Genomic DNA, 21,150 nt, shown 5'->3' with positions numbered 1-21,150 from the left:
ACTTGACTGAACAATTCAAATGTATTCGTAACTTCACAAACAAACTTTACTGACTGAAACAGGAGGATCATGGACCAACAGATGGAGCTGTGGAGATCCGCCTTCAGCAGAGGAAGGAAAGAACAGCGGATTCGGATCTTTGCGCGTCTGCTTTGGAAACCGAAATCTGCTGCTTTCATATAAACTCGTCAGTCAGTCTCTAGTGGATTTGATAACAGTTGTCGCTGTCCATCGAGTGAGAGTGATTCAGAAACTATTAGTTATCTATATCCTCTGAAATCAGATTTCGCTGAGATCTGCAGCATTATGAAGACCTCTTTCAATATCGGTCTGCTTATACTAATAATGTGCGGTAAGTTTATGATTCTTCAGCATGTCATTTTCACTCGGAGAAAGAGCTTTCGAAGCTTTGAATCAATTGGTATGCAAAACTGTTCCGAAGCAGAGGCTTGTTTCATAAACAAGATTAGAAGACAAGACAGGCTTATCAAATGTTTTAACGGTGTTAGGCTGATATTGATATACTGATATAACTGATTTTATACAATATATATGTTTGTATTGGACATTTATGGAGCAACAGATTTTGTGAGAAAAAAAAAATCATAAAGTGGTTAATTTTGTTTAAAAATTCATACGAATTTGTCAACTCGTAAAATACATACGATTTAGCAAAAAACGTATGAATTAGTACGAGTGAGGTCGTATGAATTCATACGATTTAGCCACCTCGTAAAATACGTACGAATTGCCGTGAGATCGGGTTGCAATAATCAGACCTTCATTTTTGGCTTTCATTTAGTGGTGAGAGATTATTTTTAGCTGGACAAGGAGCAGAGCATAGCTGTAAAAAGAGTGAGTGTTGATCTCACAGAGTAAGATACAGTCCACAGAAGTGACATTGATGGTTGTTGTTCTCACTGGAACTACTGTAGCCAAAGCTCAATAAATTCAGTTAGCCGTTGCCAAGCCCCATATATACCAGATCTGGTAAACGTGGATCAAGTGGGATTACGTGAACTTCCATTATGTTTTAGGAAACCGCTTTAGCCTAATGTTCATTCAAGTCAGGTGATGGAGTTTAATCCCCACTTCTATGGAAGTAAATTAATGCCAAATGTTTTTGAAATAAAAAGCTTGTTGAATTGCTCTAACTGAAAAAAAAATATGCATTACATTAGCTGTACTTGCATTTAGATGCACTGTATTTTTAAGGCTTGCATTTTTATGGGATGAAATTCAACACAGTCGTATATTTAAGCTGTGAATATTTCAATTAAAAATATTTCACACACATTTTCATTATCAAAAATTAAATAATTCATATTCACATTTCAAATTTCACTTCCAAGATATTTATTCTGTTTAAAAATACAACCTATAAAATTCGACTAGCAATTTTCAGTCCATTTTATTTCACTTTACAAATTCGCTTCCACAAATTCAGTGGCTCAAATTCGACAGAAAATTCAACATTTCACATCCGGGAACTGCAGGAAGAGCAGTAGAGTGCCGATGCATCATCTCTATCTGCTGTTAGTCTTCTTCACCAGCAGGTGCCGCTAGCGGCTGTTTAGGAAGACCAAAGCAACGCTAGTAAGTCATTCATTCATAAAAACGGATTTACAGAATTAGAGCAAGCGGTAAGTGAATGTGTGATGATTATCAGGGCCAGTATAAATGCAGAAAAGCTGATAAAGACACAAAAGCTGCATTTATGTTTAATTCAGTGTATTTACGCTTACTTTCCCTGTGTAGCTACAGCTTTCTCTACAGTGAACAAGATAACGTTATTGCCCGATGCTGGTGTACAGATCAAACGTTAAATCTGAGATATACATATATTTCTCTCTGTTGTTTAGTTTCCTTAACTTTGTATCGCAGCGCTGTGTTGTAATACTAGGGTTTCCCTCATCCGTCATAGCTGCCATCAGGACATATAAACTCTTAACACAGCTTAATGGACTCGTACAGTGATATAAAAGACCAAACTCGCACCTCATTTGTGATGTAGGTTAGACTATATAGGCTCCAAGAAAGCAGATACTGGCATAAAGTTGATTTGACGCTGAACGTTTGATTATGATATTCGCAAATTTAGGGACCGTCTCTAAAGTTACGACATTATGTATTCACGTTTCTACCTTCTACCAAACTCTTGTAGACACACATGCACATATACATATTCAAACACACCCCACTCAAAGTACATGCATATATACTATTTCTTTTTTTTTTTTTTTTTTACACGTTCATCACACAATTTTTTTTTACTTTGTTCATTTTTTATTTTACCTGATCATAGATTATCCTGCTTATACAAATTTTAAATTAAATTTAGAAATAAAATTAACTAAGTAGAACTAATTGTGTGATGAATGTGTAAAAAAAAGAAAAAGTATATGTGCATGTACTTTGAGTTGAGAGTGTTTGAATATGTGTGTGTGTGTGTGTGTGAGAGAGAGAGAGAGAGAGAGAGAGAGAGAGAGAAGGGTGCATCACTCTTCGACCTGGCACCTATAGATGAACACTTCACAGGTAGTTTTGGTGATTGTAAATCATTCTCATCAAATGCTATTGAGCTTTAAATTATGGCATTTTTTTGTATGATCCAATACAGTAGTGAAATACATAGCAATCTTTACATATTACTTGACAGTTTATTTGGAAACACTTTACAGTAAGGTTCATAATGTATTAACTAATGTGAACTATCCATGAGCAACACATTTGTTGTTGTATTTGTTAATCTTTGTTAACGTTAATAAAAATACAGCAGTTCATTGTTCATGTTACTTCACTGTGCATTAACTAAAGTTGACAAATACAACTCTTGATTTTAATAATGTATTAGTAAATGCTGGAATTAACTTTAACAAAGATTAGTAAGTGCTGTAGAAGTGCAGTTCATTGTTCGTTCATATCAACTATTTAATATAAAGTGTTACCTTTTATTTTAATAAACATCAAAAATCTAAAAGGTTTGCATTATACCTGACACCTAGATGAACAATTTACAGTTGGTTTTGTGACTAAGTCATTCTCTTTAAATGCTATTGAAGGTAGAAACGTGAATACATAATGTTGTAACTTTAGAGACGGTCCCTAAATTTGCGAATATCATAATCAAACGTTCAGCGTCAAATCAACTTTATGCCAGTATCTGCTTTCTTGGAGCCTATATAGTCTAACCTACATCACAAATGAGATGCGAGTTTGGTCTTTTATATCACTGTACGAGTCCATTAAGCTGTGTTAAGAGTTTTTGTCCTGATGGCAGCTATGACGGATGAGGGAAGCCCTAGTATTACAACACAGCGCTGCGATATAAAGTTAAGGAAACTAAACAACAGAGAGAAATATATGTCTATCTCAGATTTAACGTTTGATCTGTACACCAGCATCGGGCAATAACGTTATCTTGTTCACTGGAGAGAAAGCTGTAGCTACACTGGGAAAGTAAGCGTAAATACACTGAATTAAACATAAATGCAGCTTTTGTGTCTTTATCAGCGTTTCTGCATTTATACTGGCCCTGATAATCATCACACATTCACTTACCGCTTGCTCCATTTCTGTAAATCTGTTTTTATGAATGAATGATGACTTACTAGCGTTGCTTTGGTCTTCCTAAACAGCCGCTAGCGGCACCTGCTGGTGAAGAAGACTAACAGCAGATAGAGATGATGCATCGGCACTCTACTGCTCTTCCTGCAGTTCCCGGATGTGAAATGTTGAATTTTCTGCCGAATTTGAGCCACTGAATTTGTGGAAGCGAATTTGTAAAGCGAAATAAAATGGACTGAAAATTGCTAGTTGAATTTTATAGGTTGTATTTTTAAACAGAATGAATATTTTGGAAGTGAAATCTAAAAGGTGAATATGAATTATTGAATTTTTAATAATGAAAATGTGTGTGAAATATTTTTAATTGAAATATTCACAGCCTAAATATACGACCATGTTGAATTTCAGCCCATAAAAATGCAAGCCTTAAAAATACAGTGCATCTAAATGCAAGTACAGCTAATGTAATGCATATTTTTTTCAAATAGTGCAATTCATCAAGCTTTTTATTTCAAAAACATTTGGCATTATTTTACTTCCATACACTTCTCTTAACGTCTTTTTTTCTACAGCGAAATCTCAAAACATACATAGAACATATTTTACAACGCAGCTGCAGATGTTATATTGAATGTGTGCTCTATTAAATGATCTAAAACCAGTAAATGTGTTAATGGTTCGAGAGGTTGCTGGTTGGATTCCAGTAGCGGCAGGAAGTGACCGAGGGGGCAGCAGTATAATATCTGCGCACCGCTCCGGGTGGGAGTCATTTTAAAACTGTTATGGAATAATAAAGCCTTGTTTATTGTTCCTTCATAACTGTGATTATGTGCAATATGTAGAAACAGTAAAATAAGAAATAGCTGCATAAGTGATTTGAGAGTATTGAAAATTAAAACTGAAACTGTAATCTAGTTGTGCATGATAGTTTTAAGTTTAGTGTTCTGGAAAATTTTAGATCTTTTAGTTTTCATTTTGACTTTTTAGGATAGCCTTTGTTTTGAAAATTCCCCTTTAGTTTTAGTTTCAATTTTACTTTCACTTTAGTTTAAAGGGTTTCATTTCCCAAAAATAATGTCATTAATTACTCACCCTTATGTCATTCCACACCCATAAGACCTTTGTTCATCTTCAGAACACAAATTGAGATATTGTTGATGAAATCCGATGGCTCAATGAGGCCTGCATAACACTTCCTTTTGCAGTGTTCAGAAAACTACTAAAAACACATTTAAAACAGTTAAAACATGTGACCGCAGTGGTTCAACCTTAATACGTATAATAAAGCGATGAGAATAGTTTTTGTGCGCCAAAAAACAAAACTTTTCAACAATATCTAGTGATGGATGATTTCAAAACACTGCTTCATGAAGCTTTGAATCTTTATGAATCATTTGATTTGAATCAGTGGTTCAGAGCGCCAAAGTCACGTGATACGCGATCCGAACCACTGATTCAAACAAAAGATTCGTAAACTTCATGAAGCAGTCGCCAATCACTATATTGTTGAAAGTTATTTTGTTTTTTTTAGTGTACAAAAAGTATGTGAACCGCTTGCAGAATCTGTGAAAATGTGAATAATTTTAATAAAATAAGAGAGATCATACAACATGCATGTTATTTTTTATTTAGTACTGTCCTGAGTAAGATATTTTACATAAATTGCATTAAGAGTTGAGGGGTGAAAACTTTTGAATGTTTGAAACTTTTTTAATAGTTGAGTTTGAGTCCCTCAGTTGTCCTCAGTGTGAAAAGATGAATCTCAAAATCATTCAGTCACGGCTGGAAAGGGTTCAAATATGCAAAAGATGCTTGAAAACTGAAGAATCTGCAGGATCTGGAGGATTTTTCTGAAGAACAGAGCTCAGTTTAACTGCTCAGAACAAACAAGAGACTCATGAACAACCATCACAAAACACAAAACAGTCGTGGATCATCAGGTGACCACACACAGTATTGAGAATCAATGCTTCACATACTTATGAACTGGGTTATTTTAATAAATTCAGCTATTTTTTTGTCTTGTGAACTAAACGCAAACATCTTTTATGTAAAATATCTTACTCAGGACAGTACTAAACAAAAAATAACATGCATTTTGTATGATCTCTTATTTTATTAAAATTATTCACATTTTCACAGATTCTGCAAGCGGTTCACAAACTTTTTCATGCCACTGTACATCACTACTGGGAATTTAGTTGGTTTTATTTCTACATTTTTTTCAAAGAAACAACAAGGATGACACAAAAAAGGATGATGAACTTTATTTTCAGCGCATGAATAAATTTCTTTCCCGGTCTGTAATTACTGGCAACGATTGTGGTAAAAATGAAATATAAAAGCAAAGTTGCACAAAACCTACTCCAGTCTACCCTTTTGGTTCTTTCTGAAACATGTGTGGATCATTACATCGCAGCACATCTCTGTACGAGTAACTTTGAATAAAAGTGTCTGATAAATGAATAAATGTAAATGTGTAGATTCTAGATCAGATACAGGAGATCTCCTCTCATTACTTAATTTCAGTAAGTCTGTCTGTTCTTTATTTACAGCTGAAGAGTTCAGATTGTGTTTATTGGACAAGAGTAAATTATGTGTTAAATTATGTGTTCACTATCACTAGTTTAATCTTTGATTGATGTTTGTGTTTGTTCTGCAGTGTTTGGAGATGATGGAGGTGATGTGAAGAGAGTGTCAGTGAAGGAGGGAGATTCTGTCACTCTAGACACTGGTGTTACTGAAAAACATAAAATTACTAAGATACTGTGGATGTTTGGAGATGATGACATTGCTGTAATTTATGAAAATGTCAAGGAGTTCTCATATCCTGATGAGAGATTCAGAGACAGACTGAAGCTGGATCATCAGACTGGATCTCTGACCATCAACAACACGAGAATCACAGACTCTGGAGTTTATAAAGCACAGGTTGATCACATCACTGAAGGGCTCTTAACTGTGACATTCAGTGTGACTGTCTACGGTGAGGACACTTTTATTATTTGAATAAGTTGTTTTCAAGTTTGTTCTTCATAACAGTCGTACAGTATAGTAGTTTCACAGTATCACACTCATGCACTATCAATCTCAGCTGTGATTGAGCCGCAGGTGATCACATGACTGATATTCAGAACAGAAACTGAACATTTCACACACAGTACGGTTAGATATCTTGTTTAGTTTCATTCCACTAGAGTTAATATTTACAAATCTGTTCATTTTCACCATCATTGGTGAGAAACTAATGACTGAATAATTCAGATGATGTCACATTATAGAGCTCATATTATGAAATGAACAGATAACTGTACAGTGACGTCATACTGTAACATTCAGAGAGTGCAAAACTTATTCCACAGACCTTTAATTAGATAAAACTGATTTTTGTGAATTGTCTAAATAAATCAGTGACAGACTTCTGATAATAATAATGTTATAAATGTAACTTTTTAATTTTCATCACTGTTTTTAATGTTTGTTATCAATTAACAATCATTAACATAAAGATCTACTTATCCGATCTTCAGATTATAGAGTTTATAGAGTTTGTTATAGATCAGACTCATTCACACTGATGACTGTCTGTCTTTGGCTGATCCAGTTCTGTCTCCAGGTGCTGTAGCAGGAATAGTTGTTGTCGTTCTGTTGGTGTTTTCTGCTGCTGCTGCTGTTTTTTACTATCGAGACAGAATCTGTCATCCAAAACGTTTATTGGGTAAGTATTACATCTCATATAACATTAGAAAAATAAGCGTTATTGTGTGTGTTACAGAAGTTTAAATGTTAATGTGTTTTCCATATTAAAAGACGGAATGCAGAATCGAAGTCAGGAGGAGCGATCAGGACTGTGCTATGGGATGTGGAGCGCGTTGGAGCGACATGTGAGGAATACGGGACGGCATCTTGCCTGTAACCGTGAGTAACCGCGAGGCCTCGACAGTTGTGGGTAGCGGCGTGGGCTTTCGCTCTCGATCGGGAGACGGAGCGGTGGTTAACGTGGGGAAAGCTAATCCTTGTGGGGAAATCGACAATGTGTCACAAATGCGCTGGGATGGCTCGGACAGTTGTGCCGAACAAAAACAGAAGCAGCATTTATTTTTTCAGACCGTGAATCATGCCCGCGTGCTTCGGGACGTTAAGTGTAAACCAAAGGGAATACTTGGCGGACATTTAAATAAACGCAGCCTGGTTTCTGCACTTCTTTTGGACTCGAATTTAGATTATCTTTGTTTGACAGAATCCTGGCTTCACTGTACTATACCAACTACCATGTTAGATATTGCCGGGTACCAGTGTTTAAGAAAGGATAGGAACATTAAGGAGTATTAATATACATCAAAGAGAAATTTAAGTGTAATGAAATTGCATTGAATACCCCTTTAGAATGTCTAGCCTTGAATGTAGTTTTATCAATTACTATGTATTTTAATATTGTTGTTCTCTACAATCCATCTCATAATAGTCTTTTTTGAGCCATGTATTGAAACAATTAGACTCTTATAGAGAGACATTATGGTATGATTTTAATATTAATTGGTCTGATAAAAGCTGTAAACAAAAATTAAAAGCATCCTTTACAAAATTCAATTATCAACAAATGATTGTAACTCGACAGACTTATTGATCATACGTTTACTAATAAGCCTGGACGTATAACACGGATTTATAATCTTATTACAGGACTTTCAGACCATAACATGATTCTGTTAGGAAATTGACTAGAAAATGTTTGCAGTATTTTGGCAAACCTGACAAAAAAAAAAAAAAAAAAATCTAAAATCAAAAATTTTACAATTTGAAAGGGAATTTTATAATATAAACTGGGAACAGATTACGGCTCTAGAGGATGTAGAGGAGTGCTGTAATGCCATTACAATAGCTATTACAGGATTAACAAAAATTTACAAAGCAAATAAAATCTAGACAAAACAAAAAAATAAAAAAAAAATAACCGTACCTTGGATTAATAATGAAATACATAAACCAGATTTGGCTTTAAAAATATAATTACGTTCTAAACTTAATACTGATCTTTTGAATTATAAAAGTCTAATGCTGCGTCCCAATTCGCCTACTTATACTACGTCCTAAAAGTATGTACTGTTTTTGTAAAGAAAAAGTACATACTTTTGAGTGTGTAGCAGAAAAGTATGCAAGCTTTGGGACATACTTCCTCGTCATAATTGCGTCATTAACGGACGTTCTGTCGCTTAGTTACGCAACCTGTAACTGTTTAAACTGTCCTGTCAATCATCTTGTCACAGATAAAATCCTCAACATTCAATTAAATTTAATTTCCTACCGTTTCGGAGAGAAATGTAGTCGCACGTTTATCTGCCAGTCATGGGTCTTTCATGCAGAGAACTCTCCTCATCTTAGCATAATAATGCAATTAAAATGACCAAACGCATCGTTATAAAAGTTCACAATGCTGTTGCAGATGAAATATAATGTGGATAACATTTCATAAATATCTTTTCGTCAGGTTATACTGATTATTAAACATTCAAGCCCCTTTATCTTAACCGCTCTGCTTAACCCATAGACAGTAAAGGAAACCGTCGGTCTCGCATATCCGTCATGTTTGTAGTTTTTTGACACTTTTTATTCGTATTTGTAGTTCTAATCGAATCCTCGTCCACAGCGCAATGTGTTATGGGCAATATTAGCCGTTAAAAGTGTGCACGGATCTGCACAAGTAGACCATCCGGGTATCTTTGGAATACTCATTTCAACATACTACGATTTGGGACATACTAATTCTTTTTTCGAATACTATTTAGGACGGATAGTATGCGAATTGGGACGCAGCATAAGAAATAAAGTTGTACTTGTCTCCACGGTGACTCCTAGTGGTCTGAACAGTGGAAATGCAACAAAACTCAGGCCAAACATGCATTAAAAATACCCTGTATTGCAAAAGTTTTATTGAAAGCAAAATCAATCAAATGGAATGAACTAATCATCTAATAAGATTAAATATAGAGTGTCTGTATAATATGTGTTCTTTTGTCAATTTTAAAGGCTTGTTTCTTTGTTCCATAGCTCAAGCTAAACAGGCAAATAAGAGATTAATAACTACCATTATTAATTTTAATCATTCTAATGTATAATTAAAACATCTACAAATGTATAAAACTGATTGGAGATCAGGCAAAACCATAGGGTAAAGCCATAGACACTTGTTCAATAGTTCTCATTGAATCTGCATGATTCATGGGCTCACTTTGTTATCATCGCCCTCTATCGGTGAACCATTGAATTTCGAAACAGTGATGACGTAACGAAGCCTCGTTTACTAAAATCACGTGACTTTAGCAGTTTGATAGACGCTCCGAATCACTGATTTGAAACAAAAGATTCATGAAGCTTCGGAGCTTATATATGCCGCTATAGCAAATGAGTTTAATTAATACTTTTTACAATCAATCAGTTGAAGAATTGGCACAAGGTTTTCAACCTGTAGAAAGTCAGATCTCTTCTGCGAGAGTCGTTTCAACAGATTGTTTTCGTATTAAAGAGATTCAAGAAATGAAAGATGATTGATGGTAATTGGCATTGGTTGTTTTTATAATGATGAAATGATCTGCTAATGATCTCCTGTTTTTCTGTGCTGACAAGAAGCCGAGGTCTCTGAACGAAGGTCAGAAACGGGTGAGTATTACTGCAGCAAGAGAAAATGTTGAGTTTCCATATTTAGTATTTGTAGTTTTTATTTTACCACAAGTTCTGCTTGTAATTGTTTTGGTGCAGTAGTTAATGGAGTGTGTGATTATTCCAGTATTGAGATGCATGACATTAATATACTACTCAACTGCATTTATGTTTTAGGAGTCGAGCATGTTTAACCCACAGTAATGTTTGTTCGTCTGCTATTGAAGCTTACAGAACTAATGTAAGCTTGAGAAAATTTGCCTTTATGCTTGTTTTTTCAGACTTTAATAGAGAAACTCTGAAGATGGCACTACAGTTGTTTTTTATGCTTCAATGCTTTAGTTTATTACTGGCAGAGGTGACTATCGCTTCTTTATTTGTCTTTATTATTAGGTATTCATATTTAAAGGTACAGTAAAGTGATTTCTGAGAAATGCTGTTGAAAATTGAAATCAAACTACCAAACAATTTTGTGAATATTTGCTAGATGCCTTTTCTGTACGAGTGCTAAAAAATGATTGTGTTTGTACATAGTCCTGACTGTGTAAATAGGAGAAAAACAAACTGGATTTGCATCAGAGCAGCGTAACACTTGTATCTAATCAGCAGTCGAAGGCGTGTCCACTGATTTTTGCCTGTTTTATGTTGTTGTTGAATCACAGCTAATTTTGGAGCATTGAAAGTTGGAAGTTTTTGTTCTGGTGTTGATTTCAAACATCAACAGTGTTTCTCAGAAATCACTTTCTCCAGCTTTAAATGAATAGTTGAATAGATTTATTAATTATTTGCCCTCATGTTACTTTCATCTGTTTCATTTGTTCGAAATGACGTCACATCAAGTCGTTCTTCGATTTCGTTTGAAGTATATCTGGGACTTTAGCGTTAGTTCTGCTCATTTTCAGGGTCCAGTTCATGGCGCTCACACACACTCCTGCCTCCTGTTTTATATATTTGCTCGATATATGAGCATATTGGTTTTTGCAATGTTTCACAGAACAAAAAAATTTTTTTTGGCATGAGGGCAAGTAAGAATTTTCAAAAAAAAAAAATAAAAAATTTCATTTTTGGGTAAACTAAATTATTTTTTTATTTTAATAAATGGAGTATTAACAGTATGGTGGAAAATTCTCTACTGCCTAAGCGAATATTTATAATGTTTACATAAACTTTAAACAAGACTAATAAAAATTGCTTGTTAATGTACATTAATGATTATTATTATAATTATCAGAATATGAAGGTGGTGTTGTGACAGATGAAGAGACAGCCTCTGTACAACTAACAATTAAAACATGTGAGTATTTCAATTTCTATAGCAAGAGTTTAACTAATATAAAGACACAATATTGCTGTAAATGGTTATCGATTATATCTTCTCGTCGTTACTGATGTGTCCTTTTGCTCGTTCACTTACAATCGTGTATTTTTACGCACTGCTGTGACAGTTGAAGAGAGGAGAGTATCAGTAAAGGAGGGAGATTCTGTCACTCTCAAGACTGATGCTGAAATACAGAGAGATGATCAGATCCTGTGGACGTTTGAACCTCAAGACTCTCTAATAGCTGAAACTAAAAGTGAGACCAGAGAGATTGCAACATATGATGGTCCTAATAGGAGATTCAGAGACAGACTGAAGCTGGACAAGACTGGATTTCTCACCATCTCAAACATCGCAGCTGAACATATTGGAGTCTATAAACTACAGATCAGCAGCAGCAGAGGAACCTTGTTCCAAAGATTCATTGTGACTGTCAGAGGTGAGTATCTCAAGTATTATAAAGCTACAAGCAGTATTTATAAGGGTTCAAGCATTTAAGGCCTTTAAGCATATAAAAAGGTATTATATTTTATTTAGCAAGAATGTAAACACTTAGATCATAGATGGAAAAGACCATTTACAGGCAATACAGGCAATTTAGTGAGGAAAAATATCATTTTTAAAGGTTTTTTGACAGTTATAGTTCCACCTATTGCCCAATCTCCACCACTTTTTTGGGGTGTCCTCGGAGTGTGTCCATACATATGCGTGTTAATTTTGGTGAAAATATCGCATTTCATTTTCAACTTATAGATACTTATATATATATATATATATATATATATATATATATATATATATATATATATATATATATATATATATATGAGAGCATAAAAAATGACAAATGAGAGACTTTGATTGGATTTTTTTACCACTTCTTATCAAAATTTTGTCATTAGTGTTGAAACACTTAGTTAACCAGCTTGGGTTCTGTGTTTAGTATGCTGGTCTCAATTGGACTAACGGTTTTGAAGATATTCGCAAAAGTTTTTTAAGCACTAAATCACAACGTTGCACAAACCATGAGCCCAAACCTGGCAAGTCTGGTATCGTTGGATTTGGCAAGGTTTCAGAAGTCTAAGGATGTGAAAATAAGTTGACCACACCAAAGTTATATACATTTTCATCCAAAACCATTAAAAAAATGTTTTATAAAGCTTTCTAACAGTTATAGTGCCAATCTCCATAAAAATTGGCATGCTTCTTTAGAGTCATATGTTGCATGTGCTCACTTCGTTAAGTTCTGAGTTTTCATTTAGGCTTTATAGGCTTTTTTTTTTGTATATTTTGCCACGCCCATTTTCTAAATGACCCTGTTATAGCGACCCAAAGGGTAAAGTTCTGGTTTTGTTCCGATCGGATGAAAAACCTAGGATTAATTCAAATGATATGCATATTGTGTGGATCTGTGAAACACCACATGATTACAAAGGCGTAAAACTCGTTAGCGCCAACTAGTGGCTGATTTCTTTCAAAATTTTTACAGACCTCTAGGACCATGAGTCGAACATGCCCACTGCCTAGTTTCATCCCAATTGGCCTCCATTAACCTTGTCTGATAGGTGCTCAAAATTCATTGGCCGATGGCGGCCATGTTTTTTGAGATACACCAATGTCCTCATATACCGTCATGCCCCCTTGGACCAAGACACTGCATGCCAAATTTCAAGTCGGCTAAACGGTTGCATAGTTACAGCTGTTTTCATGTTTTTTTTTTTTTTTTGAGTTATAGTGCCACCTATTGTCCAATCGAAATTATTTTTTTATCATGACCAAAGATTGAGCCCCTACACATGTGTCCCAATCTTGGTGCAAATGTCTCATTTCATTCTTTAGTTATAGCCATTTTAGTAAAAGTGGCTCTGCCCTCATCGGTTGTTTTGGCAGTTTTGTTCAAGTCTCTACGACTTACCGTTTGGTGTGCCCAATCACTTTTAGGGGAGAATGCTGCAGCCTCTTCACTCAGTATTGTAAAGAAATTACTTGTTCTCTATCAATCATCTAGTCATGCATCGGTCAATCTCTGTCTCAGTTCACTCAGTTTAAAATATCAGGTTTTGTCAAGGTTGCTTCTCATGTGAAGTGGATGCACGCTCCCTGCACAGTATCCTGTTTCCATTTCCTAGTTCTTCTAACTTGTGTGACTAAAATACAGTGCACAGCATAAATGAGTTCACCAAGTCTGTTTAATCAGTTACCAAAGAAGCATGTAAAACTGTCAGGAGACTTATTTCTTAGCACAAAAGAGGACAGTCCAAGAGGAATACCAAATCATTCTTTTAAGTGTGCAAATACAGCAAAAGTAACACAGAAATTAAAAAACAATGGACTTGTGTCAATAATCAGACCTTCATTTTAAGGTTTCATTTAGCGATGAGGGATTTTTTTCCTAGACACAGAGCAGGAGAAATGTGTCTCAGAATGACTCAGCAAAAAGCTTTGAAAAGAGTGAGTGTTTATCTCACTGAGTAAGATGCATTTCCAAAGCCCATATTTACAAAAAAAAGAGATTCTGGGAATCAATACTCTGGTCTCATGAGACCAAATAAATTATTTTGGATCTAACAGAATCCAAAATGCTCTGGTGTTGCTAGAGGAGGAGTACAGCGAGAAGTGCTTGGTTCCCACAGTAAAGTTCAGTGGTAGTAAAGCTCTTATATAGGGATGTATGAGTGCTGAAGGTGTGAGGGAGTTGTGCTTAATCAATGCTGTCATGAATTCACACCCCGCTGTGTGATGTAATACACAAACCTGAAACAGAACGTTACCCTTTCATCATTCCCTGCATTGTTGGTCATTTTTTTAACATGACAATGAGGATGTGGGGGATTCTGTAGAGACGGGTTGAGCAACACTCCCCATTAAAGATCAGAGCATTTAAGGAGCTCATCATCCAGGAGTTAAACAGGACAAATGTGACAATTTGTCATGAACTTGTACGCTCTGTGCCAAGAAGGGTCAGAGCAGTATATTCAAAGTTATAGAGGGCATATTAAGTGCTAGAATATTATACATTTGTTGAATAAAATCTAGGGGGTACTCATTTCTGCAATCCTTAATTTAAACAAAATTGGCTAATTTACTTATTTTATGGCTATTAATGACATATTTTCTCAGTTATTATGAGTATGTTTAATACATTTTAGTTTTGCAATCTTTTAATGAATTGTATTAGTGATCATAAAGAAAATACATCTTTTGTATATGTTCATTTATGCTGTGCACGGTATGTCATTAAGCAGGGTTAATACAGTATATGTGCATAATACAGTACAGTATAACCTCCAAGATTATATATCATGGATAAAAACAGCATGCACACTTGCTGTAATGACATTTTCTTTGTATTTCTCTCTTTCTATGTGCTTCTGTCACAAATAAAGTCATGGTGAGATCGGTGGTGGAGGGAGAATCGGTCACTTTATACCCTGACACTGAAGTACAGAAAGATTATCTGATCATGTGGACATTTGGATATGAAGACACTCTCATCGCTCAAATGACTGGAAAGACCAGAGAAACGTATGAAGGTACTCATGGAAGATTTAGAGACATACTGAAGCTGGACAAGAGGACTGGATCACTGACCATCAACAGCGTGAGAACTGAACACTCTGGACTTTATAAACTACAGATCAGCAGCAGCAACAGAGGAACCACAAACAAGAGATTCAAAGTTGCTGTAAATTGTGAGTATTTGTCTTTAATTTTATGTGATGATGCGTTGAAATGCACTGGCCAGTTATTCATACTGTAAATAATGCACACACATCCATCAAATGAGCCAAAACATTATGAGCACCTGCCTAATGGCGCTTTTCCACTGTGTGGTTTCGGTACGCTTGGCTCGTTTTACTTCCAGTTTGTTTTTCCAATGTAGTTCGGTTTGTATGGTTCATTTTGTCCGGACCAAAGTAGAAGAAAAAACATTTAGTCCTGGTCCAATTAGCATTCAGATTGTCAATTTTATCACCGAACCAAAAGATACCGAACCTTAAGGCATAGGGATACATTCACAACCTGATTGGTCAGATTTTATGACATATTGCCAATTTGGAGACAGAACTTACCGAACATCCCAAACAATGCTGTTTGCTGAGGTAAATGCGCTCGTTGTGTGTGCGTAGCGGTGCATAGCCTGTATGTGATGGTATTTTGGCCAGCTGGGAACTCGTGAAGAGCTTATAAAATGTGTAAAGTAGTCAAAACAGCGGCGGGAATCCATCCGTCACACACAAACAATCTGCTGTGAGGAGACGCTGATGCATGTGATGGGCAAACTTGCGACTATGACAAGAAAAACCAACATGGGTGAGGATTCTGTCCTTTTTAGGGTCTCGTCTTCCTGTTTTTGGATCGTTTACATGTCTTTGGTCCGTGTTGCGTTCATATATCATTCGAACCACACCAGAGATTGTTTGGAAGCGGACCGAGACCCATTTTTTCAGTGGTCTCGGTCCGCTTGTTTGGTGCACACCAGGGTTCGGATGGCAGCGTTCACATATGTTCAAATGAACCGCACTAACCGAGCAACCGCACCAGGGTTCGTTTTCATCGAACCAAACATGACAAGTGTGAACGCACCCTTAATCTAGCGGGTTTGGTGTCTCGTGTCTCAAATCCAATGACACTGGTAGAGACAATTCTCTCTGACCTATCAGTGATTTGTAGTGTTTACTGTCACATTTAGTATTGGTACGGCACACTTGGATCATCCCACCGAGGTTATACAATTTAAGCGAGTCGTAGCATGCAGTGTAAAAGCACCAAAAAGTGGGCTGTACTGAACTGTACCATGCAGTGGAAAAGCAACATTTTATGCTCTCGATCCACTGCGTGTTGCTAATACCCACCAAGGGACGGACTCTACAAGTGCTGCTGTTCCTTCATGTCCTGTAGGTTACAAGGTAGAGCTGCCTTGGATCGAACTTGTTGATCTAGCTCATCCCAAAAGATGAGATCTGGGGAATTTGAAGGCCAGGGCAACACCTTGAGCTTTTCATCATGTTTCTCAGACCATTCCTGAATAATGCATGCAGTGTGGCAAGGTGATTATCCTGCTGAAAGGGGTTGCTTCCACCTGGAACATCATTGTCAAGAAGGGGTGGTACCTGGTCTGCAACAATGTTTAGGTGTCACGTGTTAAATATCCATCCACATGACAGGCCAGACTCAGGCATCACACTCTCTTGAGTGCAGTGGTGCCATCGCTTCCCCAGGTAAACAGCATATACATACAATGCCGTCCACGTTTCTTTACAAGAAAACAGGACTCACTGGACCGAGCAATCTTTCACTAATCTGCCTACCAGCTAGCTTCCATTACACTCACTCCACTAAATCTCACTCCAATCCAGGTCACAGCACCATTGTCCTAACCACCTCACTCCAAGTGGGACTCAAACCAGGGTCACCAGCATGGGAGGCAGGCTCGCTAACAAGGACGCTAAAGACCACAGCCCCTAGCATCAGTCACTAATGTGCCTCTTGAGGTCAGGGAGTAAGGTTTACATGCACAGCTTTCTACTGGCTGGCCTCCGTTACACTCACTCCCCTAAACCTCACCCCTTCCAGTTCACAGCACTAGTGTTACCCCTTATGGTCCTAACCACCCCAATCCAAGTGGGACTCAAACCCGGGTCACCGACATGGGTTGCGGGCATGCTAACAAGGATGCTAAAGACTGCAGTCCCTAGAATCAGTTGCTCGCTCACGCGCCCCTTTAAGTCGGGGTGTAAGGTCCAGTAATGACACTTGTATGGCCACTGTTGGCGCTTTTGACAAGGGTAATCATAGACACTCTGATTAGTGATCACAGCCCCATACGGAACAGAGTGTGATGCACTGTGCATTGTGACACAGTCCTCCCATAACCATCATTAACATTTTGTTACTTGTGCCACAGTAGACTTTGTTTGCTTGGACGAGATGGGATAGACCCATCATTGCCTTTGTGCATCAAAGAGCCTTGGGCACCCAACATCCTGTTGCCGGTTTGCGGTTTGTCCCTTCTTGGATGTTAAAGGGGTGTTGCTGATTATGATTTCACTTTTTTAACTTTAGTTAGTGTGTAATGTTGCTGTTTGAGCATAAACAACATCTGCAAAGTTACAACGCTCAAAGTTCAATGCAAAGGAAGATATTTTTATATATTCTTCTAAAGAATTCTTTGTTTTAGGACTACAACAAACAGCTGGTAGGGACTACAATGACCTGCTTCCCATGTTGGTGGTGACATCACTAACCCGAAAATTTACATAAACCCCACCCCCGAGAACACACAACAAAGGGGGCGGGGCCATGTTGGGCTGCTTTAGAGAAGGGGAAGAGTTGTTGTAGTAGATTGTTGTCATGCCATCATTTTACGCCGGACTGCTTCAAAAAAAAGAGGGTAAATTCAACACAAAAGATTAACATGATGGCACATGCTAGTCACATGAGTGAATCAACTCCACAGCAACTACATAGATTTATCCACTAACCATTCAGAAACATCCAGTTTCATTCTAAAAGTTGTAACTTCTTCCTGAGTCTCTCCATCAGTGTTGACTCCGGTTTGAACAATGTAAGGCTGAACACCGTTTCTGACAATCCTCATTTTGGTTCATATCTTTATTCCTGTCCATTTCTCCTGCATCCAGTATGTTGATTATGAGAACTGATTATTTGCTTACCACCTAATCAACCCGGACCTCAATACGTGGCCTTGTTAGGTGATGTTCACTGATAGTTGACTCACCTGTGAGTGCTCATAATGTTTTGGCTCATCAGTGCAGATGTATGTTTGCAGTTTGTTCTTACCAATACTAGTACACACACACACAGCCTCAATGAGCTTTACTGACTCACGTCACATAACCTCCTCATTTCTCTGTTTCTGTGTGCCTCTATGATATAAAGTGAAGAAAATATCAGTTAAGGAGGAAGAGACTGTCACTCTGAGGACCAATACTGTAGTGCAAAGAAAAGATCAATTACTGTGGATCTTTGGAGATGAAAGCTCTCCCCTAGCTGAAATCAAAGGAGGGATTGGAAAGATCTCTACATTTGACATTGCCGATGGGAAATTCAAAGACAGACTGGGCCTGGATGAGAAGACTGGATCACTGACAATCAGACATATCACAACTGAACACGCTGGAGTCTATACACTGAAGCTCATCACCAGCAAAGCGACAACAGTCAGAAGGTGCAATGTTGTTGTCAAAGGTGAGTATCTCAAGTCAAACTGTACAGATTCCATTCAGACAGTCGTCAGAAGCTCAAAGGTGTGTTCAAAGTTGTAGTTTGTTTCTCTGGCATTCTGACATCTATACTGGATTGTAACGGGCAACATTGTAAATATGATGAAAAGAACCAGGTATGCTTGATCAGTCTGTACTCTGTAGGGTCACATCTTGTGACATCGAGTCCTGTCTTTGGTTTGTTTAGATGCCTTTGGTCCATGTTGCATTCATATTTCATTTGCACCAGAGTTAATTTGGAAGCAGAGCAAGAACCCCTGAAAGTGTGGGCCTCTGTCTGCTTGTTTGGTTCGCATGGCAGCATTCACTTTTTCAAACATTTAACACCAGAGTTTGAATCAAACCTGCCATCAAGTGTGAGCACACCCTAAGATTAAAGTTTCAAAATCTCCTGCTGAACCGTATAATCACATCATTCCACCATGAGTACGTCATTCAGTTATTATTAGAGCAGAACTCTGTAAGCCTGGAAAATGTGACATTCTTCCAGTCCGAATGGTCTTTGACACAGCAAACCGAGATGGGGTGTGAGAAGAAAGCCAGTAGTGTTCATTTCAAACAGAGTCCTGTGATACTGTCACTCGAATGTTCGCTGGGTTTTTCTCTTAGGGGGTTTTTTCCACCCCGGGAAGTCAGCCGACATTGGCTTAATGTAGCACCATCTTGTATATGTTACATATTACCACGCTTGTTTGTACAGTTTTAACCACTTCCCTTTTTTTCTGTGCTTCTAATATGTAAAGCTGCTTTGAAACAATTACCAATTGTAAAAGCACTATATAAATAAATTTGACTTGACTTGACATGCACACGCGCTTGTGTAATGAAAACTTTCTCTCTGTGTTTCTTTTGTTCTTTGTGCTGCTGTCACAACTGTGTCAGTGTTGAGGATATTAGGGAAGGAGGGAAACAATGTGACTCTAAATCCTGATACTGAAGTCGAGAGAGATGATCTGATCCTGTGGATGTTTGGAGATGAAGACAATCTCATAGCTCAACTGACTGGAGAGACCAAAGAGACGACATACACTGATGCTGACGAGAGATTCATAGACAAACTGCAGCTGGACAAGAACACTGGATCTCTGACCATCAGAAACATCACAAATGGACCTTATAAACTACAGATCATCAACAGCAGAGGGACCTTGTCTAGGAAATTCAGAGTTTTCATGTGTTGTGAGTCTTTCACATTCATTTTAAGGAAACTTTGATTATTTTTTTATTGCAAAAGAATTGAGCAATATTTGTTTCCTTCTTGCAACAAATTAAAATATGTAAATATGTCCAAAAAATTATCAGTAATGTGCAACGAATTTGATGATCAATTATTCTGGTCTGCACAAAGTACAGATCATTCGCAAATTACAAAACATAAGAATGCTTTAAGCATTTCTGACAAATGAATAGTTTAACACACGTTCCCAATTGCTTCCGGTATCACTAACAGTTGAAAAATTAGGAAATTTCACAAATGTGGACATGGAAGTGATTGGAACACCTGAATTCAATGATTTGGAGGGGTGTCCCAATGCTTTCGGCAGTATAGTATATGTCATAAAACATGGGTTTTCAAATTAGGGTCCATGGATCAATTCAGCCAATATGTTTTTGGAAACAACATGATGCCTTTAAATAACATTATTCATTAAATAGAGTAAATGTAGACTATATCAAGTAGACTATATCTGACAGTGTTTTATCTCTGTACAAGTAACTTCCTCTGTTTGTTCTCCAGGTGAATCCGGTCCGAAGACAATGTCAGTGATGATGGGAGAATGTTTCATTCTAATTACTGATTTTAACATAGAAAGAGAAGAGAGGGTACAGTGGAGCTTTGGAGCCAAAACTCTAGCAACTGGAATGAATGGAGACTCAAAAAAGACTTCATACAGTGATGATGGGAGATTCAGAAACAGACTGGAGCTGCACCATCAAACGGGATCTCTCACCATCAAAAACACCAGAACCAGCGACACTGGAGTTTATCAGCTAAAGTTCTGCAGCAGAAGCGGAGAGAACATTTACTGGGAATTTAGCGTTACTGTCAGCGGTGAGTATATCAACTCTTTTAATATGATACTCTCACTTTTTGAGATTTCTTTGAAAAATTTCATCATTTATATAATCATTTGTCATGACTTACCTGGCCTTATGTTGTGCCAAACCTAACTTTCATGTTCTTTTCTAAATAACAAAATTAGATGCTACCATTCAGTGTTAGTCTTCAAAAAGGACTAAGTGACTTGTGTACTAAATCTCAAGAGTATTAAAATCATGTTTTAGTTTTTGTGAGGAACAGACTCAGATGTAGATCATTATTCACTAAAAATTTGTGATAAATTCTTTTCATTAATTTTG

The 21,150-nt window shown here is 37.0% G+C and overlaps 1 protein-coding gene across 3 annotated transcripts in view; it reads left to right on the top strand.

The window, feature by feature from the left end:
- Positions 1 to 256: 256 nt before the first annotated feature.
- The window catches only part of LOC137032844 (uncharacterized), a 42,434-nt gene continuing 21,540 nt past the window's right edge, over positions 257 to 21,150 (top strand). Inside the window, exons 1-11 of one of the 3 annotated variants that reach the window (XM_067404813.1) lie at positions 257 to 352; positions 6,230 to 6,553; positions 7,184 to 7,285; positions 7,378 to 7,485; positions 10,192 to 10,224; positions 11,456 to 11,518; positions 11,670 to 11,981; positions 14,929 to 15,234; positions 18,446 to 18,754; positions 19,672 to 19,968; positions 20,528 to 20,842. In XM_067404813.1, the coding sequence (XP_067260914.1) occupies positions 307 to 352; positions 6,230 to 6,553; positions 7,184 to 7,285; positions 7,378 to 7,485; positions 10,192 to 10,224; positions 11,456 to 11,518; positions 11,670 to 11,981; positions 14,929 to 15,234; positions 18,446 to 18,754; positions 19,672 to 19,968; positions 20,528 to 20,842 (2,215 nt within the window). In that variant the 5' untranslated portion in view covers positions 257 to 306. Of the gene's footprint in view, positions 353 to 6,229; positions 6,554 to 7,171; positions 7,286 to 7,377; positions 7,486 to 10,191; positions 10,225 to 11,455; positions 11,519 to 11,669; positions 11,982 to 14,928; positions 15,235 to 18,445; positions 18,755 to 19,671; positions 19,969 to 20,527; positions 20,843 to 21,150 lie in introns of all 3 variants that reach the window. The other 2 variants (XM_067404812.1, XM_067404811.1) reach the window with 2 other exon arrangements.

The sequence above is a fragment of the Chanodichthys erythropterus genome, chromosome 12 (assembly GCF_024489055.1).
Source record: "Chanodichthys erythropterus isolate Z2021 chromosome 12, ASM2448905v1, whole genome shotgun sequence".
NCBI lineage: Eukaryota > Metazoa > Chordata > Actinopteri > Cypriniformes > Xenocyprididae > Chanodichthys > Chanodichthys erythropterus.
The sequence above is the reverse complement of the archived record's forward strand: the minus strand, read 5'-3'. Positions and strand labels throughout refer to the sequence as shown.